We start from the raw sequence: 25,062 nt of genomic DNA, 5'->3' as shown, positions 1-25,062 counted from the left end.
AGCCTTCACGTATGTAGCTTATTATTTATTTTGGCCAATCAAAGCTGCAAAGAAGCTCAATAGTGTAGTGAGAGGAATTAAAAGTTAGCAAAATGAGAAGGAGTAGGCCATAACGAGCAACTGACAGGCAGGCTGTTGTTTTATCTGAATTGGGTTGGGGAGAAAGCGTAAAATGTGGTCTCAATTAGCCTAGCTAGCTATAGCTGGCTAGCTAGTTTCTTTAGGCTACCCCAGTCAAGGCAGGAACTGTTATATGGGATGATAAATAACATTGTGGCTGCTGCTTGGAAGTCAGCTAGTCTTGGCTATAGCCAAGTATCATCTCGCTCTCTGCCTCCCATCTGCTCGCACCAATCTCACTGGCACCTCCACAATTGCAACAATAGAGTGCCAGCCTCTCCCTCGCACAGAAATGTGCACAGGTGGAAAAAATGTGTTTCAACAACATGCGTTTAGAATATCTGGACGTCAGACTAAAATGAATGATACTAATGTGTATAGTGAAATGACTTCAAACCCCCATCTCTACAGTCCACCCATTATGCCATCATTGACTTGAATGGGGACGCCTGTTCTATTCATTCTATGTCAATTCCAGCCCATGCAGTAAGGAGATATTCCAACGGTTATTACGGTGATCGTGGTCATTTAGCTGGCCAATTACCATCATTGAAAGATCCATAACCGTCACAGCCCTAAGTCCATCTACTGTACATTTTAGATCCTGGAATAACCAATGCTTGAAACAACAACAACATCATAGTAAAAGTGTATGAGTCAGAGGCTGATGCTCTCATTACCTCTATCTTGCCCCATATGTCTGGGTGGTTGTCGTGGTGCTGGATGTCATCCAGTAGCTGTTGGATGAAAGGTTTACACTGTGTCTCTATGTGGGGGGCCATGGTAGTGGTGGTGGTGGGATGCAGGGCGAGAGACCTGTTGGTGTCTCTCACTCTGGTCTCCCCGGAGCTCCAGCCCCTGTTGTTGTCTCTCTTCCTACTCTCCCTGGAGCTCCAGGCCTTGTCCTCAGACAGCAGGTCACTGAGGGGGGCCGACTCGATGCTCTCATCCAGGGATGGAGTCATGTCGCTGGACAAGGTGGGCGATAAGTGCCCCATCCCCACGTGGAAAGGCCTCTTGTGGGGGGGTTGGAGGGGGTCGAAGCCCAAAGGGGGTTGGGGGCTGCCCAGGCCCTCGCGCTCCCAGTCTGAATTGACCTCGGTTAGCTCCCAGTCGTCTACATCCTGAATCGACTCATGGTGTCCCTGGTGGCCAGGTCTCTGGGCCATGGTCTCCAGCTTCATAGCCAGCATCTCTGTCTTCTTTAGCTTGGCGGGCAGAGCCAGGAACTCATCTGACCTGAACCAGTGCTCCTTGCTGGGGTTAGGGCTGGTCCCCACTGGGGCTGGGTGGTGGAGGTGGGGGCACTGGTGCTGGATGATCCAGACGGCTTCCTTGGTGGGAGGGCGGAAGTCCTCACTTGTGGCCTCATCGTGGGACTCGTGGTCTGAGGGCTCTCTCATAGGAGAGGGTAGGGAGCTGTCTGTGTCTCTGTCTGTCTGTGGATCCTTCAGGTCCCTGCTGCATCCATTGTTGCCTGAGAAGAGGGTGGGGATGGAGGAGAGGTCCTGGGGGAAGTGGCCTCCCTGGTCTACCTCTGAGGAGCTCCTCTGTAGGGGGATGTGAGCGCCAACAGGGCTTCCTTGTCTCTGGTAACCTCCAGCCTCTCTTTGTCTGCTGGCCTGCAGGTTCATGCTGTTCATGAACTGCAGGCTGTCAAAGGACTGGGAGGCGTTGCTGGGGCACACAGCATTCAGCTCCAGCCAGAACTTGGAGCGGTCGGGAAGGTCCAGGAGAGAGGGAGTGCTCTGGCTCAGGTCTGCCTGGAATTGAAGAGAGGGAGGCAGGGTGGATCTCCTTAGGCTGAGGCTGGACTCAGCCTCTCCCTCCAGATAAATGGGCTTCTTAGGCAGGACAGGCTGAGTGGGGGACACCTCGTTACTCACGCTGCCCTGAAGGGGCTGCTTGGAGAGTGGAGTGCTCTCGCTCTGGGGCGTGTCGCAGTGCATTTTGGGTCCAGGTGCAGGGTTGTTCTCCTCCCCTGCGCTGGAGGGCTTGTCTCTGTGTTTCTCTATAGGGGTACCTGGCTCCTCCTCTTCCTGCTCTGAGATGGTCCCCTGGTTCTGGCTCTGCTTGGCTGTGATGGTCAGCAGGTCCACACTCTGGATGAGCTCTGGTAAGTCACTCTTTAGACTGGTGTATCTACAGCAGGGCTCCTGCCCCTGGCCCAATCCGCTGGTACCCTCCTGGTCCTCACTGGGGCTATAGTCGCTGAGCTCATAGGCTGTGATGCCACAGTCCAGGGAAAAGTAGTCCTGACTGCACTTAATGGTCACCTGGCCGCAGTCGTCCACCTCAGTCAGAGCATCCAGGCGAGCCTGGGGGAGATACAGGGGGAGGGGGGGACACTTGATTAACACACCATTTAAGTTTACAAAAAATATAAGTTAAACTGCTTTAAAAGGGAAATCTGCAGCTCAAAAAACAACAAAGCGGTCAACATGCCACTGTTTCGGGAAACAGCTGAGGGATGAGGCTGGAGAAATGTAAACACTTTCAAATTCAGTAAACACTCTCCAACACAGCTACATGACTGACCATCCATGAGATAAACATTTGTTTTTAATATGTACAGTGTTTGTTTACAAATGCATTATTTATAAACAATGGCGTAAAACAAGCTTATATTTTGGGTTCTGATGGGGTACAACTATTGAACTAAGCTCATGAGAGATTTAGAAGTTATATTCTTCAAGACTCAAAAGGCTGTATGTCATTAATTTAAAGGTAAAAAATGGATGTATCAATCACAGATTGCGCCTTAAGTAAACCAAATAGGAGTTGTGTTTTCCGACATAAAAGAAAAGCAACTCCTAACATGCTGACCACACCGCTCGCGTGCGTGCGTCCAATTAATCCACCGATGAAATGGTAAAACGAGTTCATTTCTAGTAATCTCTCCTCCTTCAGCCTTCTTCTTCTTCTTTGATTGTTATATGGCGGTTGGCAACCAACTTTAAGGTGCATTACCACCACCAATTGGACTGGAGTGTGGACCTCAATTCATCTTTCAATCACCCACGTGGGCATATGCTCCTAAAAACCAATGAGGAGATGGGAGAGACGGGACTTGCAGCGCATCAAGCGTCACAAATAGAACCAAGTTTTATTTTAGGGCCTGGCTACGCAGATGCTCATTGACGCATGCGAGCAGTGTGGGTGCAATGATTGAATAACATGTATGTGTACATTTATTTTGCAACGCACACGACGCGACTGGTGTGGTAAGCATGTAACATTGCACATCAATCATTGCACCCACACGGCTCGAACGCGTCAACGAGCGTCTGCGTAGCCAGGCGCTGAAATAGAACTTGGTTCTATTTGTGACGCTTGACACGCTGAAAGACCCGCCTCTCCTCATTGGTTTTTAGGAGCATATACCCACTGGGTGATTGAAAGATTCACTTTTTTATTTTAATTTGATTTCACCTTTATTTAACCAGGTAGGCTAGTTGAGAACAAGCTCTCATTTGAGACTGCTACCTGGCCACGATAAAGCATAGCAATTCGACACATACAACAACACAGAGTTACTCATAGAATTAACAAACATACAGTCAATAATACAGTATAAAAGGTTTATATATAGCATGTGTAAATGAGGTAGGATAAGGGAGGTAAGGCAATAAATAGGCCATGGTGGCAAAGTAATTACAATATAGCAATTAAACACTGGAATGGTAGATGTGCAGAAGATGAATGTTCAAGTAGGGATACTGGGGTGCAAAGGAGCAAGATAAATAAATAAATACAGTATGGGGATGAGGTAATTGGATGGGCTATTTACAGATGGGCTATGCACAGGTGCAGTGATCTGTGAGCTGCTCTGATAGCTGGTGCTTAAAGCTAGTGAGGGAGATATGATTCCCCAGCTTCAGTGATTTTTGCAGTTCGTTCCAGTAATTGGCAGCAGAGAACTGGAAAGAAAGGCGGCCAAAGGAAGAATTGGCTTTGGGGGTGACCAGTAAGATCAAATCAAATGTATTTGTCACATACACATGGTTAAGAGATCTTAATGCGAGTGTAGCGAAATGCTTGTGCTTCTAGTTCCGACCATGCAGTAATATCCAATGAGTAATCTAACCTAACAATTCCAAAACTACTACTTTATACACACAAGTGTAAAGGGATAAAGAATATGTCCATAAAGATATATGAATGAGTGATGGTACAGAACGGCATAGGCAAGATGCAGTAGATGGTATCGAGTACAGTATATACATATGAGATGAGTAATGTAGGGTATGTAAACATTATATTAAGTAGCATTGTTTAGTGATATATTTTACATCAATTTCCATCAATTCCCATTATTAAAGTGGCTTGAGTTGAGTCAGTGTGTTGGCAGCAGCCACTCAATGTTAGTGATGGCTGTTTAACAGTCTGATGGCCTTGAGATAGAAGCTGTTTTTCGGTCCCTGCTTTGATGCACCTGTACTGACCTCGCCTTCTGGATGATAGCGGGGTGAACAGGCAGTGGCTCGGGTGGTTGTTGTCCTTGATGATCTTTATGGCCTTCCTGTGACATCGGGTGGTGTAGGTGTCCTGGAGGGCAGGTAGTTTGCCCCCAGTGATGTGTTGTGCAGACCTCACTACCCTCTGGAGAGCCTTACAGTTGTGGGTGGAGCAGTTGCCGTACCAGGCAGTGATACAGCCCGACAGGATGCTCTCGATTGTGCATCTGTAGAAGTTTGTGAGTTCTTTTGGTGACTTTCCTGACACCACACTCCGAGGGCCCTCACCTCCTCCCTGTTGGTAATCAAGCCTACCACTGTAGTGTCGTCCGCAAACGTGATGATTTAGTTGGAGGCGTGCATGGCCACGCAGTCATGGGTGAACAGGGAGTACAGGAGAGGGCTCAGAACGCACCCCCGTGGGGTCCCAGTGTTGAGGTTCAGTGGGGTGGAGATGTTTACCTACCCTCACCACCTGGGGGCGACCCGTCAGGAAGTCCAGTACCCAGTTGCACAGGGCGGGGTCGAGACCTCGAGCTTGATGACTAGTTTGGATGGTACTACGGTGTTAAATGCTGAGCTGTAGTCGATGAACAGCATTCTCACATAGGTATTCCTCTTGTCCAGGTGGGTTAGGGCAGTGTGCAGTGTGGTTGAGATTGCATCGTCTGTGGACCTATTTGGGTGGTAAGCAAATTGGAGTGGGTCTAGGGTGTCAGGCAGGGTGGAGGTGATATGGTCCTTGACTAGTCTCTCAAAGCACTTCATGATGACGGAATTGAGTGCTACGGGGCGGTAGTCGTTTAGCTCAGTTACCTTAGCTTTCTTGGGAACAGGGACAATGGTGGCCCTCTTGAAGCATGTGGGAACAGCAGACTGGGATAAGGATTGATTGAATATGTCCGTAAAAACACCAGCCAGCAGAGCGCATGCTCTGAGGACGCGGCTGGGGATGCCGTCTGGGCCTGCAGCCTTGCGAGGGTTAATACGTTTAAATGTTTTCCTCACTTCGGCTGCAGTGAGGGAGAGTCCACAGGTTATGGTAGCGGGCCGTGTCATTGGCACTGTATTGTCCTCAAAGCGGGCAAAAAAGTTATTTAGTCTGCCTGGGAGCAAGACATCCTGGTCCGTGACGGGGCTGGTTTTCTTTTTGTAATCCGTGATTGACTGTAGACCCTGCCACATACCTCGTCTGAGCCATTGAATTGTGACTCTACTTTGTCTCTATACTGACGCTTAGCTTGTTTGATTGCCTTCCGGATGGAATAGCTACACTGTTTGTATTCGGTCATGTTTCCGGACACCTTTCCCTGGTTAAAAGCAGTGGTTGGCGCTTTCAGTTTCACGCGAATGCTGCCATCAATCCACAGTTTCTGGTTTGGGAATGTTTTAATCGTTGCTATGGGAACAACATCATCAATGCCCTTTCTAATGAACTCGCTCACCAAATCAGCGTATTCGTCATTGTTGTTGTTGGACGGAACATATCCCAATCCACGTGATCAAAGCAGTCTTGAAGCGAGGAATCAGAATGGTCGGACCAGCGTTGAACAGACCTGAGCGCGGGAGCTTCTTGTTTTAGTTTCTGTCTGTAGGCAGGAAGCAACAAAATGGAGTCGTGGTCAGCTTTTCCGAAAGGAGGGTGGGGTAGGGCCTTATATGCGTCATGGATGTTAGAATAGCAATGATCCAAGGTTTTACCAGCCCTGGTTGCGCAATCGATATGCCGATACAATTTAGGGAGTCTTGTTTTCAGATTAGCCTTGTTAAAATCCCCAGCTACAATGAATGCAGCCTCAGGATATGTGGTTTCCAGTTTGCAAAGAGTCAAATAAGTTTTTTCAGGGCCATCGATGTGTCTGCTTGGGGGGGAATATATACGGCTGTTATAATCGAAGAAAATTCCCTTGGTAGAATAATGCGGACGACATTTGATTGTGAGAAATTCTAAATCAGGTGAACAGAAGGACTTGAGTTCCTGTATGTTGTTGTGGTCACACCACGTCTCGTTAATCATAAGGCATACGCCCCCGCCCCTCTTCTTACCAGAAAGATGTTTGTTTCTGTTGGCGCGATGCGTGAAGAAACCAGCTGGATGCACCGATTCCGTTAGCGTCTCTCGAGTGAGCCATGTTTCCGTGAAGCAAAAAACGTTACTGTCTCTGATGTCCCTCTGGAATGCTACCCTTGCTCGGATTTCATCAACCTTGTTGTCAAGAGACTGGACATTGGCGAGAAGTATGCTAGGGAGTGGTGTGTGATGTGCCCGTCTCCGGAGCCTGACCAGAAGACCGCTACGTTTCCCTTTTTTACGACGTCTTTGTTTTGGGTCGCAGGCTGGGATCCATTCCGTTGTCCTGGGTGGAAGGCAGAACACAGGATCCGCTTCGAGAAAGTAATATTCCTGGTCGTACTGATGATGAGTTGACGTTGCTCTTATATTCAGTAGTTCTTCCCGACTGTATGTAATGAAACCTAAGATTACCTGGGATACCAATGTAAGAAATATCACATAAAAAAAACAAAAAACTGCATAGTTTCCTAGGAACGCGAGGCGGCCATCTCTGATCGGCGCCGGGAGTATGTTTTATTCCTGCTGGAGCGCGTGCTACGGGTGGGTGCTGCTATGATGACCAGTGAGCTGAGATAAGGCGGGGCTTTACCTAGCAGAGACTTGTAGATGACCTGGAGCCAGTGGGTTTGGCGACGAGTATGAAGCGAGGACCAGCCAACGAGAGCATACAGGTAGCAGTGGTGGGTAGTATATGGGGCTTTGGTGACAAAACAGATGGCACTGTGATAGACTGCATCCAATTTGTTGAGTAGAGTGTTGGAGGCTATTTTGTAAATGATGTCGCCGAAGTCGAGGATCGGTAGGATGGTCAGTTTTACAAGGGTATGTTTGGCAGCATGAGTGAAGGATGCTTTGTTGCGAAATAGGAAGCCGATTCTAGTTTTAATTTTGGATTGGAGATGCTTAATGTGAGTCTGGAAGGAGAGTTTACAGTCTAACCAGACACCTAGGTATTTGTAGTTGTCCACATATTCTAAGTCAGAACCAGAGTGGTGATGGTGGACGGGTGGGCAAGTGCGTACAGCGATCGGTTGAAGAGCATGCATTTAGTTTTACTCGCATTTAAGAGCAGTTGAAGGCCACGGAAGGAGAGTTGTACGGCATTGAAGCTCGTCTGGAGATGAGTTAACACAGTGTCCAAAGAAGGGCCAGAGGTATACAGAATGGGGTTGTATGTGTAGAGGTGGATCAGAGAATCACCAGCAGCAAGAGCGACATCATTGATGTATACAGAGAAGAGTGTCGGCCCGAGAATTGAACCCTGTGGCACCCCCATAGAGACTGCCAGAGGTCCGGACAACAGGGCCTCCGATTTGACACACCGAACTCTATCAGAGAAGTAGTTGGTGAACCAGGTGAGGCAATCATTTGAGAAACCAAGGCTGTTGTGTCTGCCGATAAGAATGTGGTGATTGACAGAGTCAAAAGCCTTGGCCAGGTCGTTGAATACGACTGCACAGTATTGTCTCTTATTAATGCCGGTTATGAAATCGTTTAGGACCTTGAGCGTGGCTGAGGTGCACCCATGACCAGCTCTGAAACCAGATTGCATAGCGGAGAAGGTATGGTGGGATTCGAAATGGTCGGTAATCTGTTTGTTAACTTGGCTTTCGAAGACCTTAGAAAGGCAGGGTAGGATAGATATAGGTCTGTAGCAGTTTGGGTCAAGAGTGTCTCCCCCTTTGAAGAGGGGAATGACCGGGGCAGCTTTCCAATCTATGGGAATCTCAGACGATACGAAAGAGAGGTTGAACAGGCTAATAATAGGGGCTGCAACAATTTAGGCAGATATTTTAGAAAGAGGGTCCAGATTGTCTAGCCCGGCTGATATGTAAGGGTTCAGATTTTGCAGCTCTTTCAGAACATCAGCTATCTGGATTTGGGTGAAAGAGAAATGGGGGAGGCTTGGGCGAGTTGCTGTTGGGGTTGGAGGGCTGTTGATCGGGGTAGGGGTAGCCAGGTGGAAAGCATAGCCAGCCGTAGAAAAATGCTTATTGAAAATCTCAATTATAGTGGATTTATCGGTGGTGACAGTGTTTCCTAGCCTCAATGCAGTGGGCAGCTGCGAGGAGGTGCTCTTATTCTCCATGGACTTATTCTCCATGAACAGTGTCCCAGAACTTTTTTGAATTTGTGATACACAATGCAAATTTCTGCTTGAAAAAGCTAGCCTTAGCTTCCCTAACTGCCTGTGTATATTTGTTCCTAACTTCCCTGAAAAGCTGTATATCACGGGGGCTGTTCAATGCTAATGCAGAACGCCACAGGATGTTTTTGTGCTGGTCAAGGGCAGTCAGGTCTGGAGAGAACCAAGGGCTATATCTGTTCCTGGTTCTATATTTTTTGAATGGGGCATGCTTATTGAAGATGGTAAGGAAGGCACTTTTAAAGATTAACCAGGAATCCTCTACTGACGGGATGAGGTCAATATCCTTCCATGATACCTGGGCCAGGTCAAATAGAAAGGCCTGCTCGCTGAAATGTATTAGGGAGCATTTGACAGTGATGAGGGGTGGTCGTTTGACCGCTGACCCATTACGGATGCAGGCAATGAGGCAGTGATCACTGATTTCTTGGTTTAAAACAGCAGAGGTGTATTTGGAGGGCAAGTTGGTTAGGATGATATCTATGAGTGTCCCGTGTTTACGGATTTAACCCGTGTTTACGGATTTGGGGTTGTAGCTGGCGAGTTCATTGATCATTTGTGTGAGATTGAGGGCATCAAGCTTAGATTTTAGGATGGCCGGGGTGTTGAGCATGTCCCAGTTTAGGTCACCTAGCAGCACAAGCTCTGAAGATAGATGGGGGGGCAATCAATTCACATATGGTGTCCAGGGCACAGCTGGGGGCAAAGGGTGGTCTATAGCAAGCGCCAATGATGAGAGACTTGTTTCTGGAAAGGTGGATTTTTAAAAGTAGATGCTCGAATTGTTAGGGTACAGACCTGGATAGTAAAGACAGAACTCTGCAGACTATCTCTGCAGTAGATTGCAACACTGCCCCCTTTGGCAGTTCTATCTTGTCGGAAAATGTTATTGATAGGGATGGAAATTTCAGAGTTTTTGGTGGTCTTCCTAAGCTAGGATTCAGACACGGCTAGGACATCCGGGTTGGCAGAGTGTGCTAAAGCAGTGAATAAAACAAACGTTCATGCACGTTAACATGCATGAAACCAAGGCTTTTACGGTTACAGAAGTCAACAAATGAGAGCACCTGGGGAGTAGAAGTGGAGCTAGGCACTGAAGGGCCTGGATTAACCTCTACATCACCAGAGGAACAGAGGAGGAGTAGGATAAGGGTACGGCTAAAGGCTATCAGAACTGGTTGCCTAGTGCGTTTGGAACAGAGAGTAAAAGGAGCATGTTTCTGGGTGCGATAAAATAGATTCAAGGCATACAGACAAAGGTATGGTAGATGTGAGTACATTGGAGATTAACCTAGGCATTGAGTAATGATGGGAGAGATATTGTCTCTAGAGACGTTCAAACCAGGTGATGTCACAGCATATGTGGTGAGGTGGAACTAAATAGTTGGTTAAGGCATATTGAGCAGGGCTACAGGCTCTACAGTGAAATAACACAATAATCACTAACCTGGACAGTAATGGACAAGGCATATTGATATTAGGGAGAGGCATGCGTAGCGATCATAGGGGTCCAGTGAGTGGGTGGGCTGGCTGGAGATACTGCGATTCAGACAGCTAGAAGGCCGGGGATAGCAAGCTTGCAGAAAGGTCTTAGAGGGACGTCTCGACAGAGGAAAGTCTGTTTTAGCCTCTGAGGTCCACACTGAGGTCTACATTGATGGTGGTAATACACCTTAAAGTTGGTTGCCAACCACCATATAAAATCCAAAGAAGAAGAAGAAGTCTGAAGGAGGAGAGATTACTAGAACTCGGTTTACCCTTTTATCTGTGGATTCATTGTCAGAGTCGAGGACCTTGTGCATTTCAGGTAAAATAACAACCCAATGTTCATATCCCAGGACAAATGAGCTAACAACAGTAAGCTAGCCAGCTAAATTGCCATAAATGTTTGCTTTTCGACCGGTCCCCGCGATGGAGGACGCACACGCGCGAGCGGTCTGGTCAGCGTTTAAGAGTCTGCTATGCTACAGTAAATAATATTCCATACCCATGGATTCCTCATCTGTAGCAATTCCTGCATGTGCCACAATGTGGTGTGCATAATTTATGTAACAGACAGTAGAGAAGCTGTAATGTGTAAATATTTTTCTCTCTCAAAATGTAACTCTTTTTCCCTGGTGTTTTATGCACTGTGTGTGGGGGGGTAGTCTCCTAAACTGAAATTGACCAAAATATTATCCTATTGTAGAGGCCAGGATGTCCAGTGGACAACTGAAGAGACCAGCATGAACAATTGACAGGACATCCAGTGAACACACACAGACACACACATCCTTTTGTACTTTGTAATAATATCATTGAATAAGGCCTGCTGAGACGGTCAACCTTAGCTAAACCTGTTTTAAATGCTCACACTGTGTTTCCCTTCAGTTGAATTTCTCTACAGTTTGATACCCATAAAAAAAGACTTACTACAATACTATAATACTTGCTATAGAATTCTATAGTAAACTGTAGTATACTGTAGAATCCTATACTCCACACTGTAGTATTCCTCAATCGTATGTTGGTATTCATTAGGCAGCTGCCTAGGCAGCAGCTACTCTTCCTGGGGTCCAGCAAAATTAAAGCAGTTATACAATTTTAAAAACATTACAATACATTCAAAACAGATTTCCCAACACATTAAGTGTGTGCCCTCAGGCCCCTACTCCACCACCACATATCTATAACGTGTGTGTTACAGTGCTTTGCAAAAGTATTCATCCCCTTGGTGTTTTTCTTATTTTGTTGCATTACAACCTCTAATTTAAACAGATTTTTATTTGGATTTCATGTAATGGACATACATAAAATAGTCCAAATTGGTGAAGTGAAATTTAAAAAATAACTTGTTAAATAATTAGTTAAACAAGTCCACCTGTGTGCAATCTAAGTGTCACATGATCTGTCACATGATCTCAGTATATATACACCTGTTCTGAAAGGCCCCAGAGTCTGTAACACCACCAAGCAAGTGGCACCATGAAGACCAAGGAGCTCTCCAAACAGGTCAGGGACAAAGTTGTGGAGAAGTACAGATCATGGTTGGGTTATAAAAAAATATCCGTAACTTTGAACATTCCACAGAGCACCATTAAATCCGTTATTAGAAAATTGAAAGAATATGGCACGACAACAAACCTGCCAAGAGAGGGCCGCCCACCAAACTCACGGACCAGGCAAAGAGGGCATTAATCAGAGAGAAAATAAAGAGACCAAAGATAACCCTGAAAGAGCTGCAAAGCTCCACAGCGGAGATTGGAGTATCTGTCCATAGGACCACTTTAAGCCGTACACTCTACAGAGCTGGGCTTTACGGAAGAGTGGCCAGAAAAAAGCCATCGCTTAAAGAAAAAAATAAGCAAACACGTTTGGTGTTTGCCAAAAGGCGTGTGGGAGACTCCCCAAACATATGGAAGAAGGTACTCTGGTCAATTGAGCTTTTTGGCCATCAACTACAATGCTATGTCTGGTGCAAATCCAACACCTCTCATCACCCCGAGAACTCCATTGAACATGGTGTTGGCAGCATCATGCTGTGGGGATGTTTTTCATCTACAAAGACTGGGAAACTGGTCAGAATTGAACGAATGATGGATGGCGCTAAATACAGGGAAATTCTTGAGGGAAACCCGTTCAGTCTTCCAGAGATTTGAGACTGGGGCGGAGGTTCACCTTCCAGCAAAACAATGACCCAAAGCATGCTGCTAAAGCAACACTTGAGTGGTTTAAGGGAAAACATGTAAATGTCTTGGAATGGCCTAGTCAAAGCCCAGACCTCAATCCAAATGAGAATCTGTGGTATGACTTAAAGATTGCTGTACACCAGCGGAACCGATCGTAGTAGAAGGAGCTGGAGCAGTTTTGCCTTGAAGAATGGGCAAGAATCCCAGTGGCTAGATGTGCCAATCTTATAGAGACGTACCGCAAGAGATTTGCAGCTGTAATTCCTGCAAAAGGTGGCTCTACAACGTATTGAATAGTTATGCACACTCAAGTTTTCTGTTGTTTTTGTCTTATTTCTTGTTTGTTTCACAATAAAACATATTTTGCATCTTCGACGTGTTGTTGTGTATGTTGTTGTGTATGTTGTGTAAATCAAATGATACAAACCCCCAAAAAGGGGGGAGGGATGAATACTTTCGCAAGGCACTGTATAGTGCGTATGTATCGTGTGTGTGTATGCATGTGTTTGGGCCTATGTTTTACAGTTTGAATTAGTTACTTGATGTGGAATATAGTTCCACGTATTTTTATTTTATTTATTTAACTAGGCAAGTCAGTTAAGAACAAATTCTTATTTACAATGACGGCCTACCCCAGCCAAACCCTAACCCAGACAACGCTGGGCCAATTTTGCACCGCCCTATGGGACTCCCAATCATGGCTGGTTGTGATACAGCCTGGAAACGAACCAGGGTCTGTAGTGACACGTCTACCACTGAAATGCAGTGCCTTAGAATAGACCGCTGCGCCAATCGGGAATCATGGCTGTATGTAGTACTGTGTGCATCAAAACCAATTCTGTGATTAAAGTTCACCCCTTTGGCAAGAAACTAATGTTTATGACAGAAAGAATTTACATAATTGTGACAGTAAAGCAATGAATGTATACTTAATTAAATCAATGTATAAAATCTCTAGACCAAGGAAGTTTCACTTTGTACTAGTCTATGCATCTGGGTGTGACTGCTTGTACCCCGAGCACTCTGTATTGAAGCTATTACCTCTGACTTCAGTCTCCTTTATCTTTACAAAGTGAATTTGTATCTAAATATTTAAGTCTCGACACCGTGATGTGTAATGGGGCAATAATTTTCTGTGCGTTTACCTGGTGTGTTGTGTAAACAGTGTGTGGGAGTTAGTCAAATTCTAAACAGGACTGTTGCTCTCTTAGGAGCTTATCTTTGTTATTATGAGTTCAAAAACATCAAACCCATCTCTGCTGTAAAGAGAAGTTATCACACGAACGGTCCACAACACTTAAAATAGGAACTTGAACGGAGAGAAAAAAAAGGTGTGAAGAGCTGGACTTCCCACTTGAAAAGAAAAAGACCAAAGTACTTTTATTTATAGATATACCAATATTACATTTACATGTCATATTTTGGTCATTTAGCAGATGGCCAGACGTTAATGATATCTATTTCACAAGACGCAGTGTATAAGTACTGCTCTGATCACCATACAGAGGACAGAAACAGATACCCCCAGAAAAAGACAAAACGCCTACACTCATACAGAGTATTTGATCTAAAAAGAAGGAGATGTCTGACGATGTGTTCGCCAGCCCTGACACTACGAGAAGCCGTCAGGTGAATTATCCTCAGTCGGAGGAGACGTGCAATGATTTATACGCTCGTTCAGACTACAGACCTGGGGTCGCCAGACAGTGGGTCAGAGAATCGGGGTTCAACTCAATCTGAATCTGGAGGAGTAATGCGAGGTGCGAGGCGAGCGGAGGCGCTGCACCCTGGCTGTGGTGGAATAGGGTCTACTGAGTGGCCTCCTACTGACAACTCTCATCAGACTACGCTCCTACAACTACTACAAGGACATCAGCCAGAGAGAAAACCAGATGTTACAGTCTGTGTCTCTCCTTAAGACCAACTACACTGAACAGAGACCAGTTACAGAAAGAGAAATACTAGTTACAGAGAGAGAGACCAGTTACAGAGAGAGAAAGACTAGTTACAGAGAGAGAGACCAGTTACAGAGAGAGAAAGACTAGTTACAGAGAGAGAGACCAGTTACAGAGAGAGAGAAATACCAGTTACAGAGAGAGAGAGACCAGTTACAGAGAGAGTGAGACCAGTTACAGAGAGAGAGACCAGTTACAGAGAGAAAAAGACCAGTTACAGAGAGAGAAAGACTAGTTACAGAGAGAGAGACCAGTTACAGAGAGAGAGAAAGACCAGTTACAGAGAGAGAGAGACCAGTTACAGAGAGAGTGAGACCAGTTACAGAGAGAGAGAGACCAGTTACAGAGAGAAAAATACCAGTTACAGAGAGAGAAAGACCAGTTACAGAGAGAGAAAGACCAGTTACAGAGAGAGAAAGACCAGTTACAGAGAGAGAAAGACCAGTTACAGAGAGAGAAAGACCAGTTACAGAGAGAGAAAGACCAGTTACAGAGAGAGATAGACCAGTTACAGAGAGAGAAAGACCAGTTACAGAGAGAGAAAGACCAGTTAAAGAGAGAGAAAGACCAGTTACAGAGAGAAAAGACCAGTTACAGAGAGAGAAAGACCAGTTACAGAGAGAGAAAGACCAGTTGAAAAAAGAGAGAAAGACCAGTTACAGAGAGAGAAAGACCAGTTACAGAGAGAAACAGACCAGTTAGAGAAAGACCAGTTACAGAGAGAGAAAGACCAGTTACAGAGAGAAACAGACCAGTTACAGAGAGAGAAAGACCAGTTACAGAGAGTTAGACCAGACAGAGAGAGAAAGACCAGTTACAGAGAGAGAAAGACCAGTTACAGAGAGAGAAAGACCAGTTACAGAGAGAGAAAGACCAGTTACAGAGAGAGATAGACCAGTTTACAGAGAGAGAAAGACCAGTTTACAGAGAGAGAAAGACCAGTTACAGAGAGAGAAATACCAGTTACAGAGAGAGAAAGACCAGTTACAGAGAGAAAGACTAGTTACAGAGAGAAAGACTAGTTACAGAGAGAGAAAGACTAGTTGCAGAGAGAGAAAGACTAGTTACAGAGAGAGAAAGACTAGTTACAGAGAGAGAAAGACCAGTTACAGAGAGAGAAAGACCAGTTACAGAGAGAGAAAGACCAGTTACAGAGAGAGAAAGACCAGTTACAGAGAGAGAAAGACCAGTTACAGAGAGAGGAAGACTAGTTACAGAGAGAGGAAGACTAGTTACAGAGAGAAAGACCAGTTACAGAGAGAGAAAGACCAGTTACAGAGAGAGATAGAACGATTGGATATGATTATTAGAGGATCCTATCCACAAGGATGGAGAATCTTTAACACTAGTTGTTATTGTGTCTCTTCTGAGAGTAAATTCTGGGCTGAGAGCAGACAGGACTGCAGAGAGAGAGGAGCAGACCTGGTGATCGTTAATAATGAAGAGGATCAAAGATTTATCAACGGAATTAATGCAGGAGTATTTGTCTGGATTGGTCTGTCTGATTTAGAGACTGAGGGGGGCATTCAATAGCCACCGATCAACCCCACTATCGGTATGGAATGACAAGGTATGCTCCATTCCACTGCATTGGACCTGTGAGAAATAAGATTCCCACACTGTATACTGTCTCTGTTTAAGTTGTGTTATAACAGTCTGATGTTATTTGGTAGAGTAATATTGTTGGTGTCAAGCCGCTCAGAACTACATTTTGGTAGAGTGGGTCACAGCGTCAAGTGTAAAATTGCATAATACAGTATGTACTCTTATTTCCTTAAATAAAGTGAATATCATACTGTACAAATGCATCTTTCAATCAATTGTTTAATATGCTACTGTCATGTTGTTTTTTGTGCTTATGCCTATTCAATAAATCATTGAAACCTGAAAAGTTTTCATGTTCATTGTAGGATAGCGAGAGTTGTGTAAAGCACATGCCATGTTAGGGATGCTGTTAATTATTAACCTGGTGGTGGTCCTGGGAGAAGGCTTGCAGGATATCTGTCTGTCGGGTGTAGTTTCCGTTGGAGTCCTGGAGGCCCTGCAGCAGCCTCTCCTTCAGTACCAGGACAGAGACACGGAGCTGGTGCCACAGGAGCTGCACACTGCGGATATCCACAATGATGTTCACAGAGTAGGACAGCAGCTTCAAGGAGAACTCTGTCTCCAGCAATGCATGGATCTGCTCCACATGGTCCGAGATGTCCTCACAAATGTCCTACACACACACACACACACACACACACACACACACACACACACACACACACACACACACACACACACACACACACACACACACGGGAGAGATGGGACAGATGATAACACTTACTCAAGCCTGGCATTGAAGAGATAATTGTTGTATTTGTATATGCTTAACTACTCTGAAATAAACATACACGCTATCTTGACGCTCTACAGACTGAAAAGAGAGCAGACAGACATGATTGTGAGTCTCACTTAGGGCTGTTGCGGTCACCGTATTACCGGCGGTCACGAGTCATGAAGGCAGTCAAATTCCACATGACCGTTTAGTCACGGTAAATAGACTTCTCCAAGCTTGGATGTTGCTGATGGTCATTAGTAGCCTTCCAAACTTGCTAATTGTCTGTTACTCAGCACTCTAGTGTCCCTCTAATCACTCTGACATCAATGCAAATGTATTTGAAAATCTAATCAAACACTTCATGAGAGCTCATGAGCTCATGTTTTGCAACATTTCAATAGGCTCTACACATTTGCACAAGAAAACAGAGTGATGGCCTCTACTAAAAAGAGGAGGATCAGCTTTCTATAGGCTAGGCCTACTATATTTATTTCTCAACTTTCCTAATATTAAGCACATTGCTTATATTTACAACAGGAGTGTAGTCTACCTGGCTGGCATGAAAATAAACCACAGGAAAAGCTCCTCCATTTGCTACTTAAGTGCATAGATAACATGTATTTTTTGATAATGGTCAATTCTAAATCAAAACAAATTTCACACATATATTATTTAGTATATGTAAAGACAAGATTAAATCAAGAATAGTCTGATGGGTGGCAATATTAGCCTATCCCTTGTGAATTATATATTATCACTTGTGAGTGATACCCAGCATAAGAAACAATTCCTTTTTTTTGCGACTTTTTCTAATCATAGTCGCACACCTCATGTAGCCTAGCCTATTTGTTTAATTAAGGTTTGTATCACAACTCAAGTGGCCAAATGTAAAATTAAGCACATTAACCCATCCGCGATGTGTCTGTTTTCACTTGTAGCCTGTGAGAAAGAACCAATCCAATCATGTGATGGGAGAAGTGCATAACTGCCACTGGCCACAAAAAGGCCTGGACTTTTTAGGGTGCATTACGGCCACACAAAGGGGATGCCCGTCGTAAAATTCTAGACATGATCAAGTGCTTGTCAAATTGTGAATTTGTGACTGATGAAGTATTTACAGCCTGCACAAAAAAAACTAAGCAGAGCTCATGCCTTTCAAGTGACTTTTTTCAAATCATTATTAGAGTCGCATCATGCATCCTTAGAATGTATTAAAAATCCAAACATATAGTGGAACGTTTGTAGAACAACTAAAGTCACTTTAATAACTCTAAATGAAGCATATAGGAATAACTATTTCTTTGTTAACCGTTCAACACAGAATAGCCGCATGTGCGCACTCCCTCAAATTGTTTGGGAAAAACATCCTTTCTATTTTACTCAGCTTTTTTCAATTGTATTCTTCATACTATAAAATAATGCCATGGGGCGGCAGGGTAGCCTAGTGGTTAGAGCGTTGGACTAGTAACTGAAAGGTTGCAAGTTCAAATCCCCAAGCTGACAAGGTACATTCTACTAAGGTACATACTGTCATTCTGCCCCTGAACAGGCAGTTAACCCACTGTTCTGAGGCTGTCATTGAAAATAATAATTTGTTCTTAATTAACTGACTTGCCTAGTTAAATAAAGGTTAAAAACTAAATATTGCCTGCTAAATTAACTAGTGTAGCCCAAAGCCATTTGTCATAGCCAGATCAAGGCCTAACAAGGACAACTCTGGGTATGTTCTTCAGAAATTAGACATGTCTAAAATAAAGTATGGATTTATTGTGAAGTTGTAGGCCATATTACATGGATTTATTAGACTTTTTAAAATGTAGATGTTCCAAAGGTCAGCATCAGTGGCTTGTAGGCTGTGTGTGGAAGCCAGGAGATGCTAAATGTGTTTATGTTAATTAACGCTCAAATACAGTGAGAACGACGGATATTTGCTTGACAATCACCGGCTGACAACATTTTGTGACCGCCACAGCCCTAGTCTCACTGCCAGTACGTTAAAATCAGAACCAAGTGGTGGCGATTAAGTCATAACTTCAATGTTAAAAATATGAGTCAGTTTCACATGGAGGCAGGGCCGGCCCGCAGATTGACAACGGAGGCATTTTCTGAGCTAAACTGACCAAGATGTACCTCCAACACATAAAACCTCACATAATTCTGCCCAAAAACAATGACAGCCCTGCAGGGTTGGGTAGGTTACTTTCTAAATATAATCCATTACAGTTTTCTAGTTACCTGTCCAAAATTGAAATCAGTAACATAACTTTTGGATTACCAAAACTCAGTAACATAATCTGATTACATTCAGTTACTTTTAGATTACTTTCCCTTAAGAGGCATTAGAAGAAGACAAAAATGTATGTTACCAATTGAAAGACATCTATTGCAGGATAAATCAATGTTAAAGTTTACATAGCTGGTCATACATGGATGTTACATTTTACTTTGTGGGTTGTTTATGAAGGCTGCTTCTAACCCATCGTCTTCTACTAAATACAATAATATGATTCAGTTATAAGTTATATATTTACATTACAAACCAAAAGAATTCCAGTCATTCCACATCCAAAAATGTGTAAATCCAAAAATGGATGTAGCCACCACAGATTGCCCCTTTAAGTCTATCAAAACGAGATAGATGTTGTTGTTTTTTATCAGCATTTTATTCCACAGGCTGGGATCCGCACTATGCAGCTGTTGCAAGAGCACATTTTTCACTGTCTGTCCACTAGTTTCAAAAACAATGATTGACAGGCAGCTTAAACTTCTTGAATTCAAACATTATTGGGGTAAAATACACATTTAGATTTGTGAACAGCCATCCACAGCAACCACAATCCGTAAGGTGCAAATAGCTAAATGAGAGAGCAGCAGTGTGATTCACATCAATGCGCAATGTACAGTTGAAGTCTGAAGTTTACATTCACCTTAGCCAAATACATTTAATCTCAGGTTTTCACAATTCCTGACATTTAATCCGAGTAAAAACTCCCTGTCTTAGGTCAGTTAGGATAAACACTTTATTTTAAGAATGTAAAATGTTAGAATAATAGTAGAGAGAATGATTTATTTCAGTTTTTATTTCTTTCAGTTTTGATTTTTTTCATCACATTCCCAGTGGGTCAGAAGTTTACATACACTCAATTAGTATTTGGTAGCATTGCCTTTAAATTGTTTAACTTGAGTAAAACGTTTTGTGTAGCCCTCCACAAGTTTCCCACAATAAATTGGGTGAATTTTGGCCCATTCTTCCTGACAGAGCTGGTGTAACTGAGTCAGGTTTGCTGGCCGCTTTTTCAGTTCTGCCCACAAATGTTCTATAGGATTGAGGTCAAGGCTTTGTGATGGCCACTCTAATACCTTGACTTTGTTGTCCTTAAGCCATTTTGCCACAACTTTGGAAGTATGCTTGGGGTCATTGTTCATTTGGAAGACCCATTTGCAACCAAGATTTAACTTCCTGATGTCTTTAGATGTTACTTTAATATATCCACATAATTTCCCTCCCTCATGATGCCATCTATTATGTGAAGTGCACCAGTCCCTCCTGCAGCAAAGCACCCCCACAACATGATGTTGCCACCCCTGTGTTTCACAGTTGGGATGGTATTCTTCGGCTTGCAAGCGTCCCCCTTTTTCCTCCAAACATAATGATGGTCAATAAGGCCAAACAGTTCTATTTTTGTTTCATCAGACCAGAGGACATTTCTCCAAAAAGTGCGATCTTTGTCCCCATGTGCAGTTGCAAACCGTAGTCTGGATTTTTTATGGCGGTTTTGGAGCAGTGGCTTCTTCCTTGCTGAGCGGCCTTTCAGTTTATGTCGATGTAGGACTTGTTTAACTGTGGATATAGATACCTTTGTACCTGTTTCCTCCAGCATCTTCACAAGGTCCTTTGCTGTTGTTCTGGGATTGATTTGCACTTTTTGCACCAAAGTACGTTCATCTCTAGGCTACAGAACGCGCCTCCTACCCGAGCGGTATGATGGCTGCGTGGTCCCACGGTCTTAATACTTGCATACTTGTCACGTTCTGACCTTTATTTCCTTTGTTTTGTATTTATTTAGTATGGTCAGGCCGTGAGTTGGGGTGGGCAGTCTATGTTTGTTTTTCAATGATTTGGGGATTTGTATGTTTCGGCCTAGTATGGTTCTCAATCAGAGGCATGTGTCATTAGTTGTCTCTGATTGAGAATCATACTTAGGTAGCCTGGGTTTCACTGTTTGTTTGTGGGTGATTGTCCATGTTAGTTGCTTGTGTCAGCACAGGTCTCATTTATAGCTTCACGGTCGTTATTTGTTTATTGTTTTTGTATAGTTTGTATTCAGTGTTCAGTGCTTTCTTTTATTAAATATTCATCATGAACACATACCACGCCGCATTTTGGTCCTCCGATCCTTCTCGCCTCTCCTCTTCAGATGAAGAGGAGGACGACCGTGACAGTACTATTGTTGTACAGATGAACGTGGTACCTTCAGGCATTTGGAAATTGTAAGGATAAAAAGGACTTGTGGAGGTCTACAATTTTTTTTCTGAGGTCTTGGCTGATTTATTTTGATTTTCCCATGATGTCAAGCAAAGAGGCACTGAGAATGGTAGGCATCGAAATACATCCATAGGTACACCTCCAAATAACTCAAATTATGTAAATTTGCCTATCAGAAGCTTCTGAAGCCATGACATCATTTTCGGGAATGTTCCAAGCTGTTTAAAGGCACAGTCAATTTAGTGTATGTAAACTTCTGACCCACTGGTATTGTGATACAGTGAATTATAAATTAAATAATCTGTTTGTAAACAATTGTTTGAAAAATTACTTGTCATTCACAAAGTAGATGTCCTAACCAACTTGCCAAAACTATAGTTTGTTAACAAGAAATTTGTGGAGTGGTTTAAAAACTAGTTTTAATGACTCTAACCTAAGTGTATGTAAACTTCCGACTTCAACTGTAGACTAATAAGTGACGTCCGTAACGCCGTAGACTATAGTATACCACTGCTGTCGTCCTTACCGTTTATTCAAGTTGATTAATCTTTGGATGCCGACAGCAGTTGCACCATTGGAAGACATAGCTTGGACTGTAGCCTACAAAAACCTATTCATGCTCTTTTCTCGCAATCCATCAAACACATCTGGTGTGTCATCATACTGGTCTCTGACTTGTGGTCAGACTCGCTCAGGTAGAACAAACTTAAACTTGCGCCTTTTCTCAATGCGGTTTTGAATGTCATTGAGAAAACAGAGAAGTGTCAAAGCTTTTTTTCGCGAACATCCTTTCTGAATTAAAAGTAATCCTCAAAGTAATCTATTTTTTCAAAAGTATCCGTAATCTGATTGCAATATTTTTGCTGGTAATGTAACGGATTACAGATAACGTTTTTTTGTAATGTAATCTGTTACCCCCCAACCCTGTCGCCCTGTGATAAAAAGTCCCCACTTTATCACAGCCAGGGGCGCAAAACATTTATCTTGTCCATTCCCAGCAAGCCTCTCTAGGGTGCTGTTGGAGAGACGCATCGTTGCAGCGCTCCACCAACATTCCACCAACATTCTGTCAAAAAAAGAATCTTAACATAAATCACGTAGCAGATATAGCATACGGTAGAAAGACTTTGTGGCCTTTTCTGTAGCCTACAGTCTGGAGATAAAGTGTATGACAATGTAATAAGATGGAAACTTGCAGGTTTCTCCGATCAAATAGCCTAACCTAAATGGCGCTCCAATCAAATACAAAATGCACTGACATGTTAACAAACATATCCTAAAAAACAGGACAGGTCAAAGTATAATGGACAATATTGAATGGACAATCAGGCTACTCACAACTGCTGTCAATGAGTTTCATCCCATGGGGTCAATTGTCATGATCAGTGGTTTCAAGTTTGTATCAATAATTTTTATACGAGCTGATCATACCAACATACACGTTTCAGACAAAGTAGCTATAGGCTGCCTGTGTAATCACACTGAACAGTCCTCGGCATTCCACTTACACACTTGGGGTTTGGACACTAAAACAACAACAAAACATGGGTTCCTTACTCAGTTCATATCTCAGTCATCAAATCTGCCCCATTTACTTATTACAGGCTAACTCAATTACAGCTAAACTATTACAGCTAAACTCAACTTCAAAACACTCTCCTGCAACCCGACTCAAAAACAAAAAGTATAATTTACCTCAAATCTGAAATCCACAGTAGAAGCTAGCCAGAAGCTAGCCAGAAGCTAGCCAGTTTACTGGCTAACGTTAGTATTCAGCTAACCACAGTTTGTGGTCATCAGCTATCCTTTAGCTCGAAAAGCTATCGCCAGTTTTGTACAACACGAGTCAGACCAGAACATACCGGACCTATTTTTCTCTCCATATCCCTGGATTTCAACCGCAAGCTCTGGACATTTACACCTGGATCTCGCAGCTGCTATCCGTGTATCCTGCTTACGTCGATCCCGGAGCAAACAATTATTCCGGAGCTAGCCAGCTGAAGAGTTCCATCAGCCACTCCTTGTCTGATCACCTATCCAGACCCGTTTTACTGCAGATGCGGAGCCCCACCGGGCCTTCACGACTGGACAACCGACGTTATCTGCCCGAGGGAGTTATCCAACTGGCCCCTCTGTCACGATGTTACCTGAACGCCCATCTGCGGCCCGCTAATCGTTAGCTGTCTTATCGGCTGCTATCGGAGTAGGTCTATCGGAAAAATGTTCTTGGGTCACTATAACTATATCTATTTTGCCAAATGGATTTATCCCCTCTACCACAAGGAACCCCACTAATCTACCGACGGAAACGCACAAGTTGGCTAAAACAGACCTCTATCCTATGCTAGCTTGCTACCGATGGCCCGGCTAGCTGTCTGAATTGCTGTGACCCCAACAAACCTCACTACTCACTGGACCCTTACGATCACTCGGCTAAGCATGCCTCTCCTTAATGTCAATATGCCTTGTCCATTGCTGTTCTGGTTCGTGTTTATTGACTTATTTCACTGTAGAGCCTCTAGCCCTGCTCATTATACCTTATCCAACCTTTCAGTTCCACCACCCACACATGCGATGACATCACCTTGTTTCAATGATGTTTCTAGAGACAATATCTCTCTCATCATCACTCAATACCTTATCCTACTCCTCCTCTGTTCCTCTGGTGATGTAGAGGTGAATCCAGGCCCTGCAGTGCCTAGCTCCACTCCTATTCCCCAGGCGCTCTCTTTTGATGACTTCTGTAACCGTAATAGCCTTGGTTTCATGCATGTTAACATTAGAAGCCTCCTCCCTAAGTTTGTTTTATTCACTGCTTTAGCACACTCTGCCAACCCGGATGTTCTAGCCGTGTCTGAATCCTGTCTTAGGAAGACCACCAAAACTTCTGAATTCTCCATCCTTTACTACAACATTTTCAGACAAGATAGAACGGCAATCTACTGCAAAGATAGCCTGCAGAATTCTGTCCTACTATCCCGGTCTGAACCCAAACAATTTGAACTTCTACTCTTAAAAATCCACCTCTCTAAAAACAAGTCTCTCACTGTTGCCGCCTGCTATAGACCACCCTCTGCCCCCAGCTGTGCTCTGGACACCATATGTGAACTGATTGCCCCCCATCTATCTTCAGAGCTCGTGCTGCTAGGCGACTTAAACTGGAACATGCTTAACACCCCAGCCATCCTACAATCTAAGCTTGATGCCCTCAATCTCACACAAATGATCAATGAACCTACCAAGTACCACCCCAAAGCCATAAACACGGGCACACTCATAGATATCATCCTAACCAACTTGCCCTCTAAATACAACTCTGCTGTTTTCAACCAATATCTCAGCGATCACTGCCTCATTGCCTGCATCCGTAATGGGTCAGCGTTCAAATGACCTCCATTCATCACTGTCAAACGCTCCCTGAAACACTTCAGTGAGCAGGCCTTTCTAATCGACCTGGCCTGGGTTTCCTGGAAGGATATTGAGCTCATCCCGTCAGTAGAGGATGCCTGGTTGTTTAAAAAAAAAACCTTCCTCACCATCTTAAATAAGCATGCCCAATTCAAGAAATTTAGAACCAGGAACAGATATAGCCATTGGTTCTCTCCAGACCTGACTGCCCTTAACCAACAAAAAAACATCCTATGGCGTTCTGCATTAGCATCGAACAGCCCCCGTGATATGCAACTTTGTGTTGCTTCCTGCAACACAAACTCAAAAAAGTTCTGGGTCACTGTAAAGTCCATGGAGAATAAGAACACTTCCTCCCAGCTGCCCACTGCACTGACGATAGGAAACACTGTCACCACCGATAAATCCACTATTGAGAATTT

General features: G+C 44.0%; 1 protein-coding gene across 2 annotated transcripts in view; it reads right to left on the bottom strand.

The window, feature by feature from the left end:
- LOC139384056 (A-kinase anchor protein 6-like) overlaps nucleotides 1-25,062 on the bottom strand; it is a 246,674-nt gene that overhangs the window by 175,348 nt on the left and 46,264 nt on the right. For both annotated transcript variants that reach the window (XM_071128691.1, XM_071128692.1), the window contains 2 exons: nucleotides 16,387-16,638; nucleotides 801-2,438 (listed from right to left, as the gene is read on the bottom strand). In XM_071128691.1, coding sequence (XP_070984792.1) covers nucleotides 801-2,438; nucleotides 16,387-16,638 — 1,890 coding nt within the window. The remainder of the gene's footprint in view (nucleotides 1-800; nucleotides 2,439-16,386; nucleotides 16,639-25,062) is intronic.

The sequence above is a fragment of the Oncorhynchus clarkii genome, chromosome 25 (genome assembly GCF_045791955.1).
Source record: "Oncorhynchus clarkii lewisi isolate Uvic-CL-2024 chromosome 25, UVic_Ocla_1.0, whole genome shotgun sequence".
Classification (NCBI taxonomy): domain Eukaryota; kingdom Metazoa; phylum Chordata; class Actinopteri; order Salmoniformes; family Salmonidae; genus Oncorhynchus; species Oncorhynchus clarkii.
Note: the sequence above shows the minus strand (reverse complement) of the source record. Positions and strands in the feature narration are given on the sequence as shown.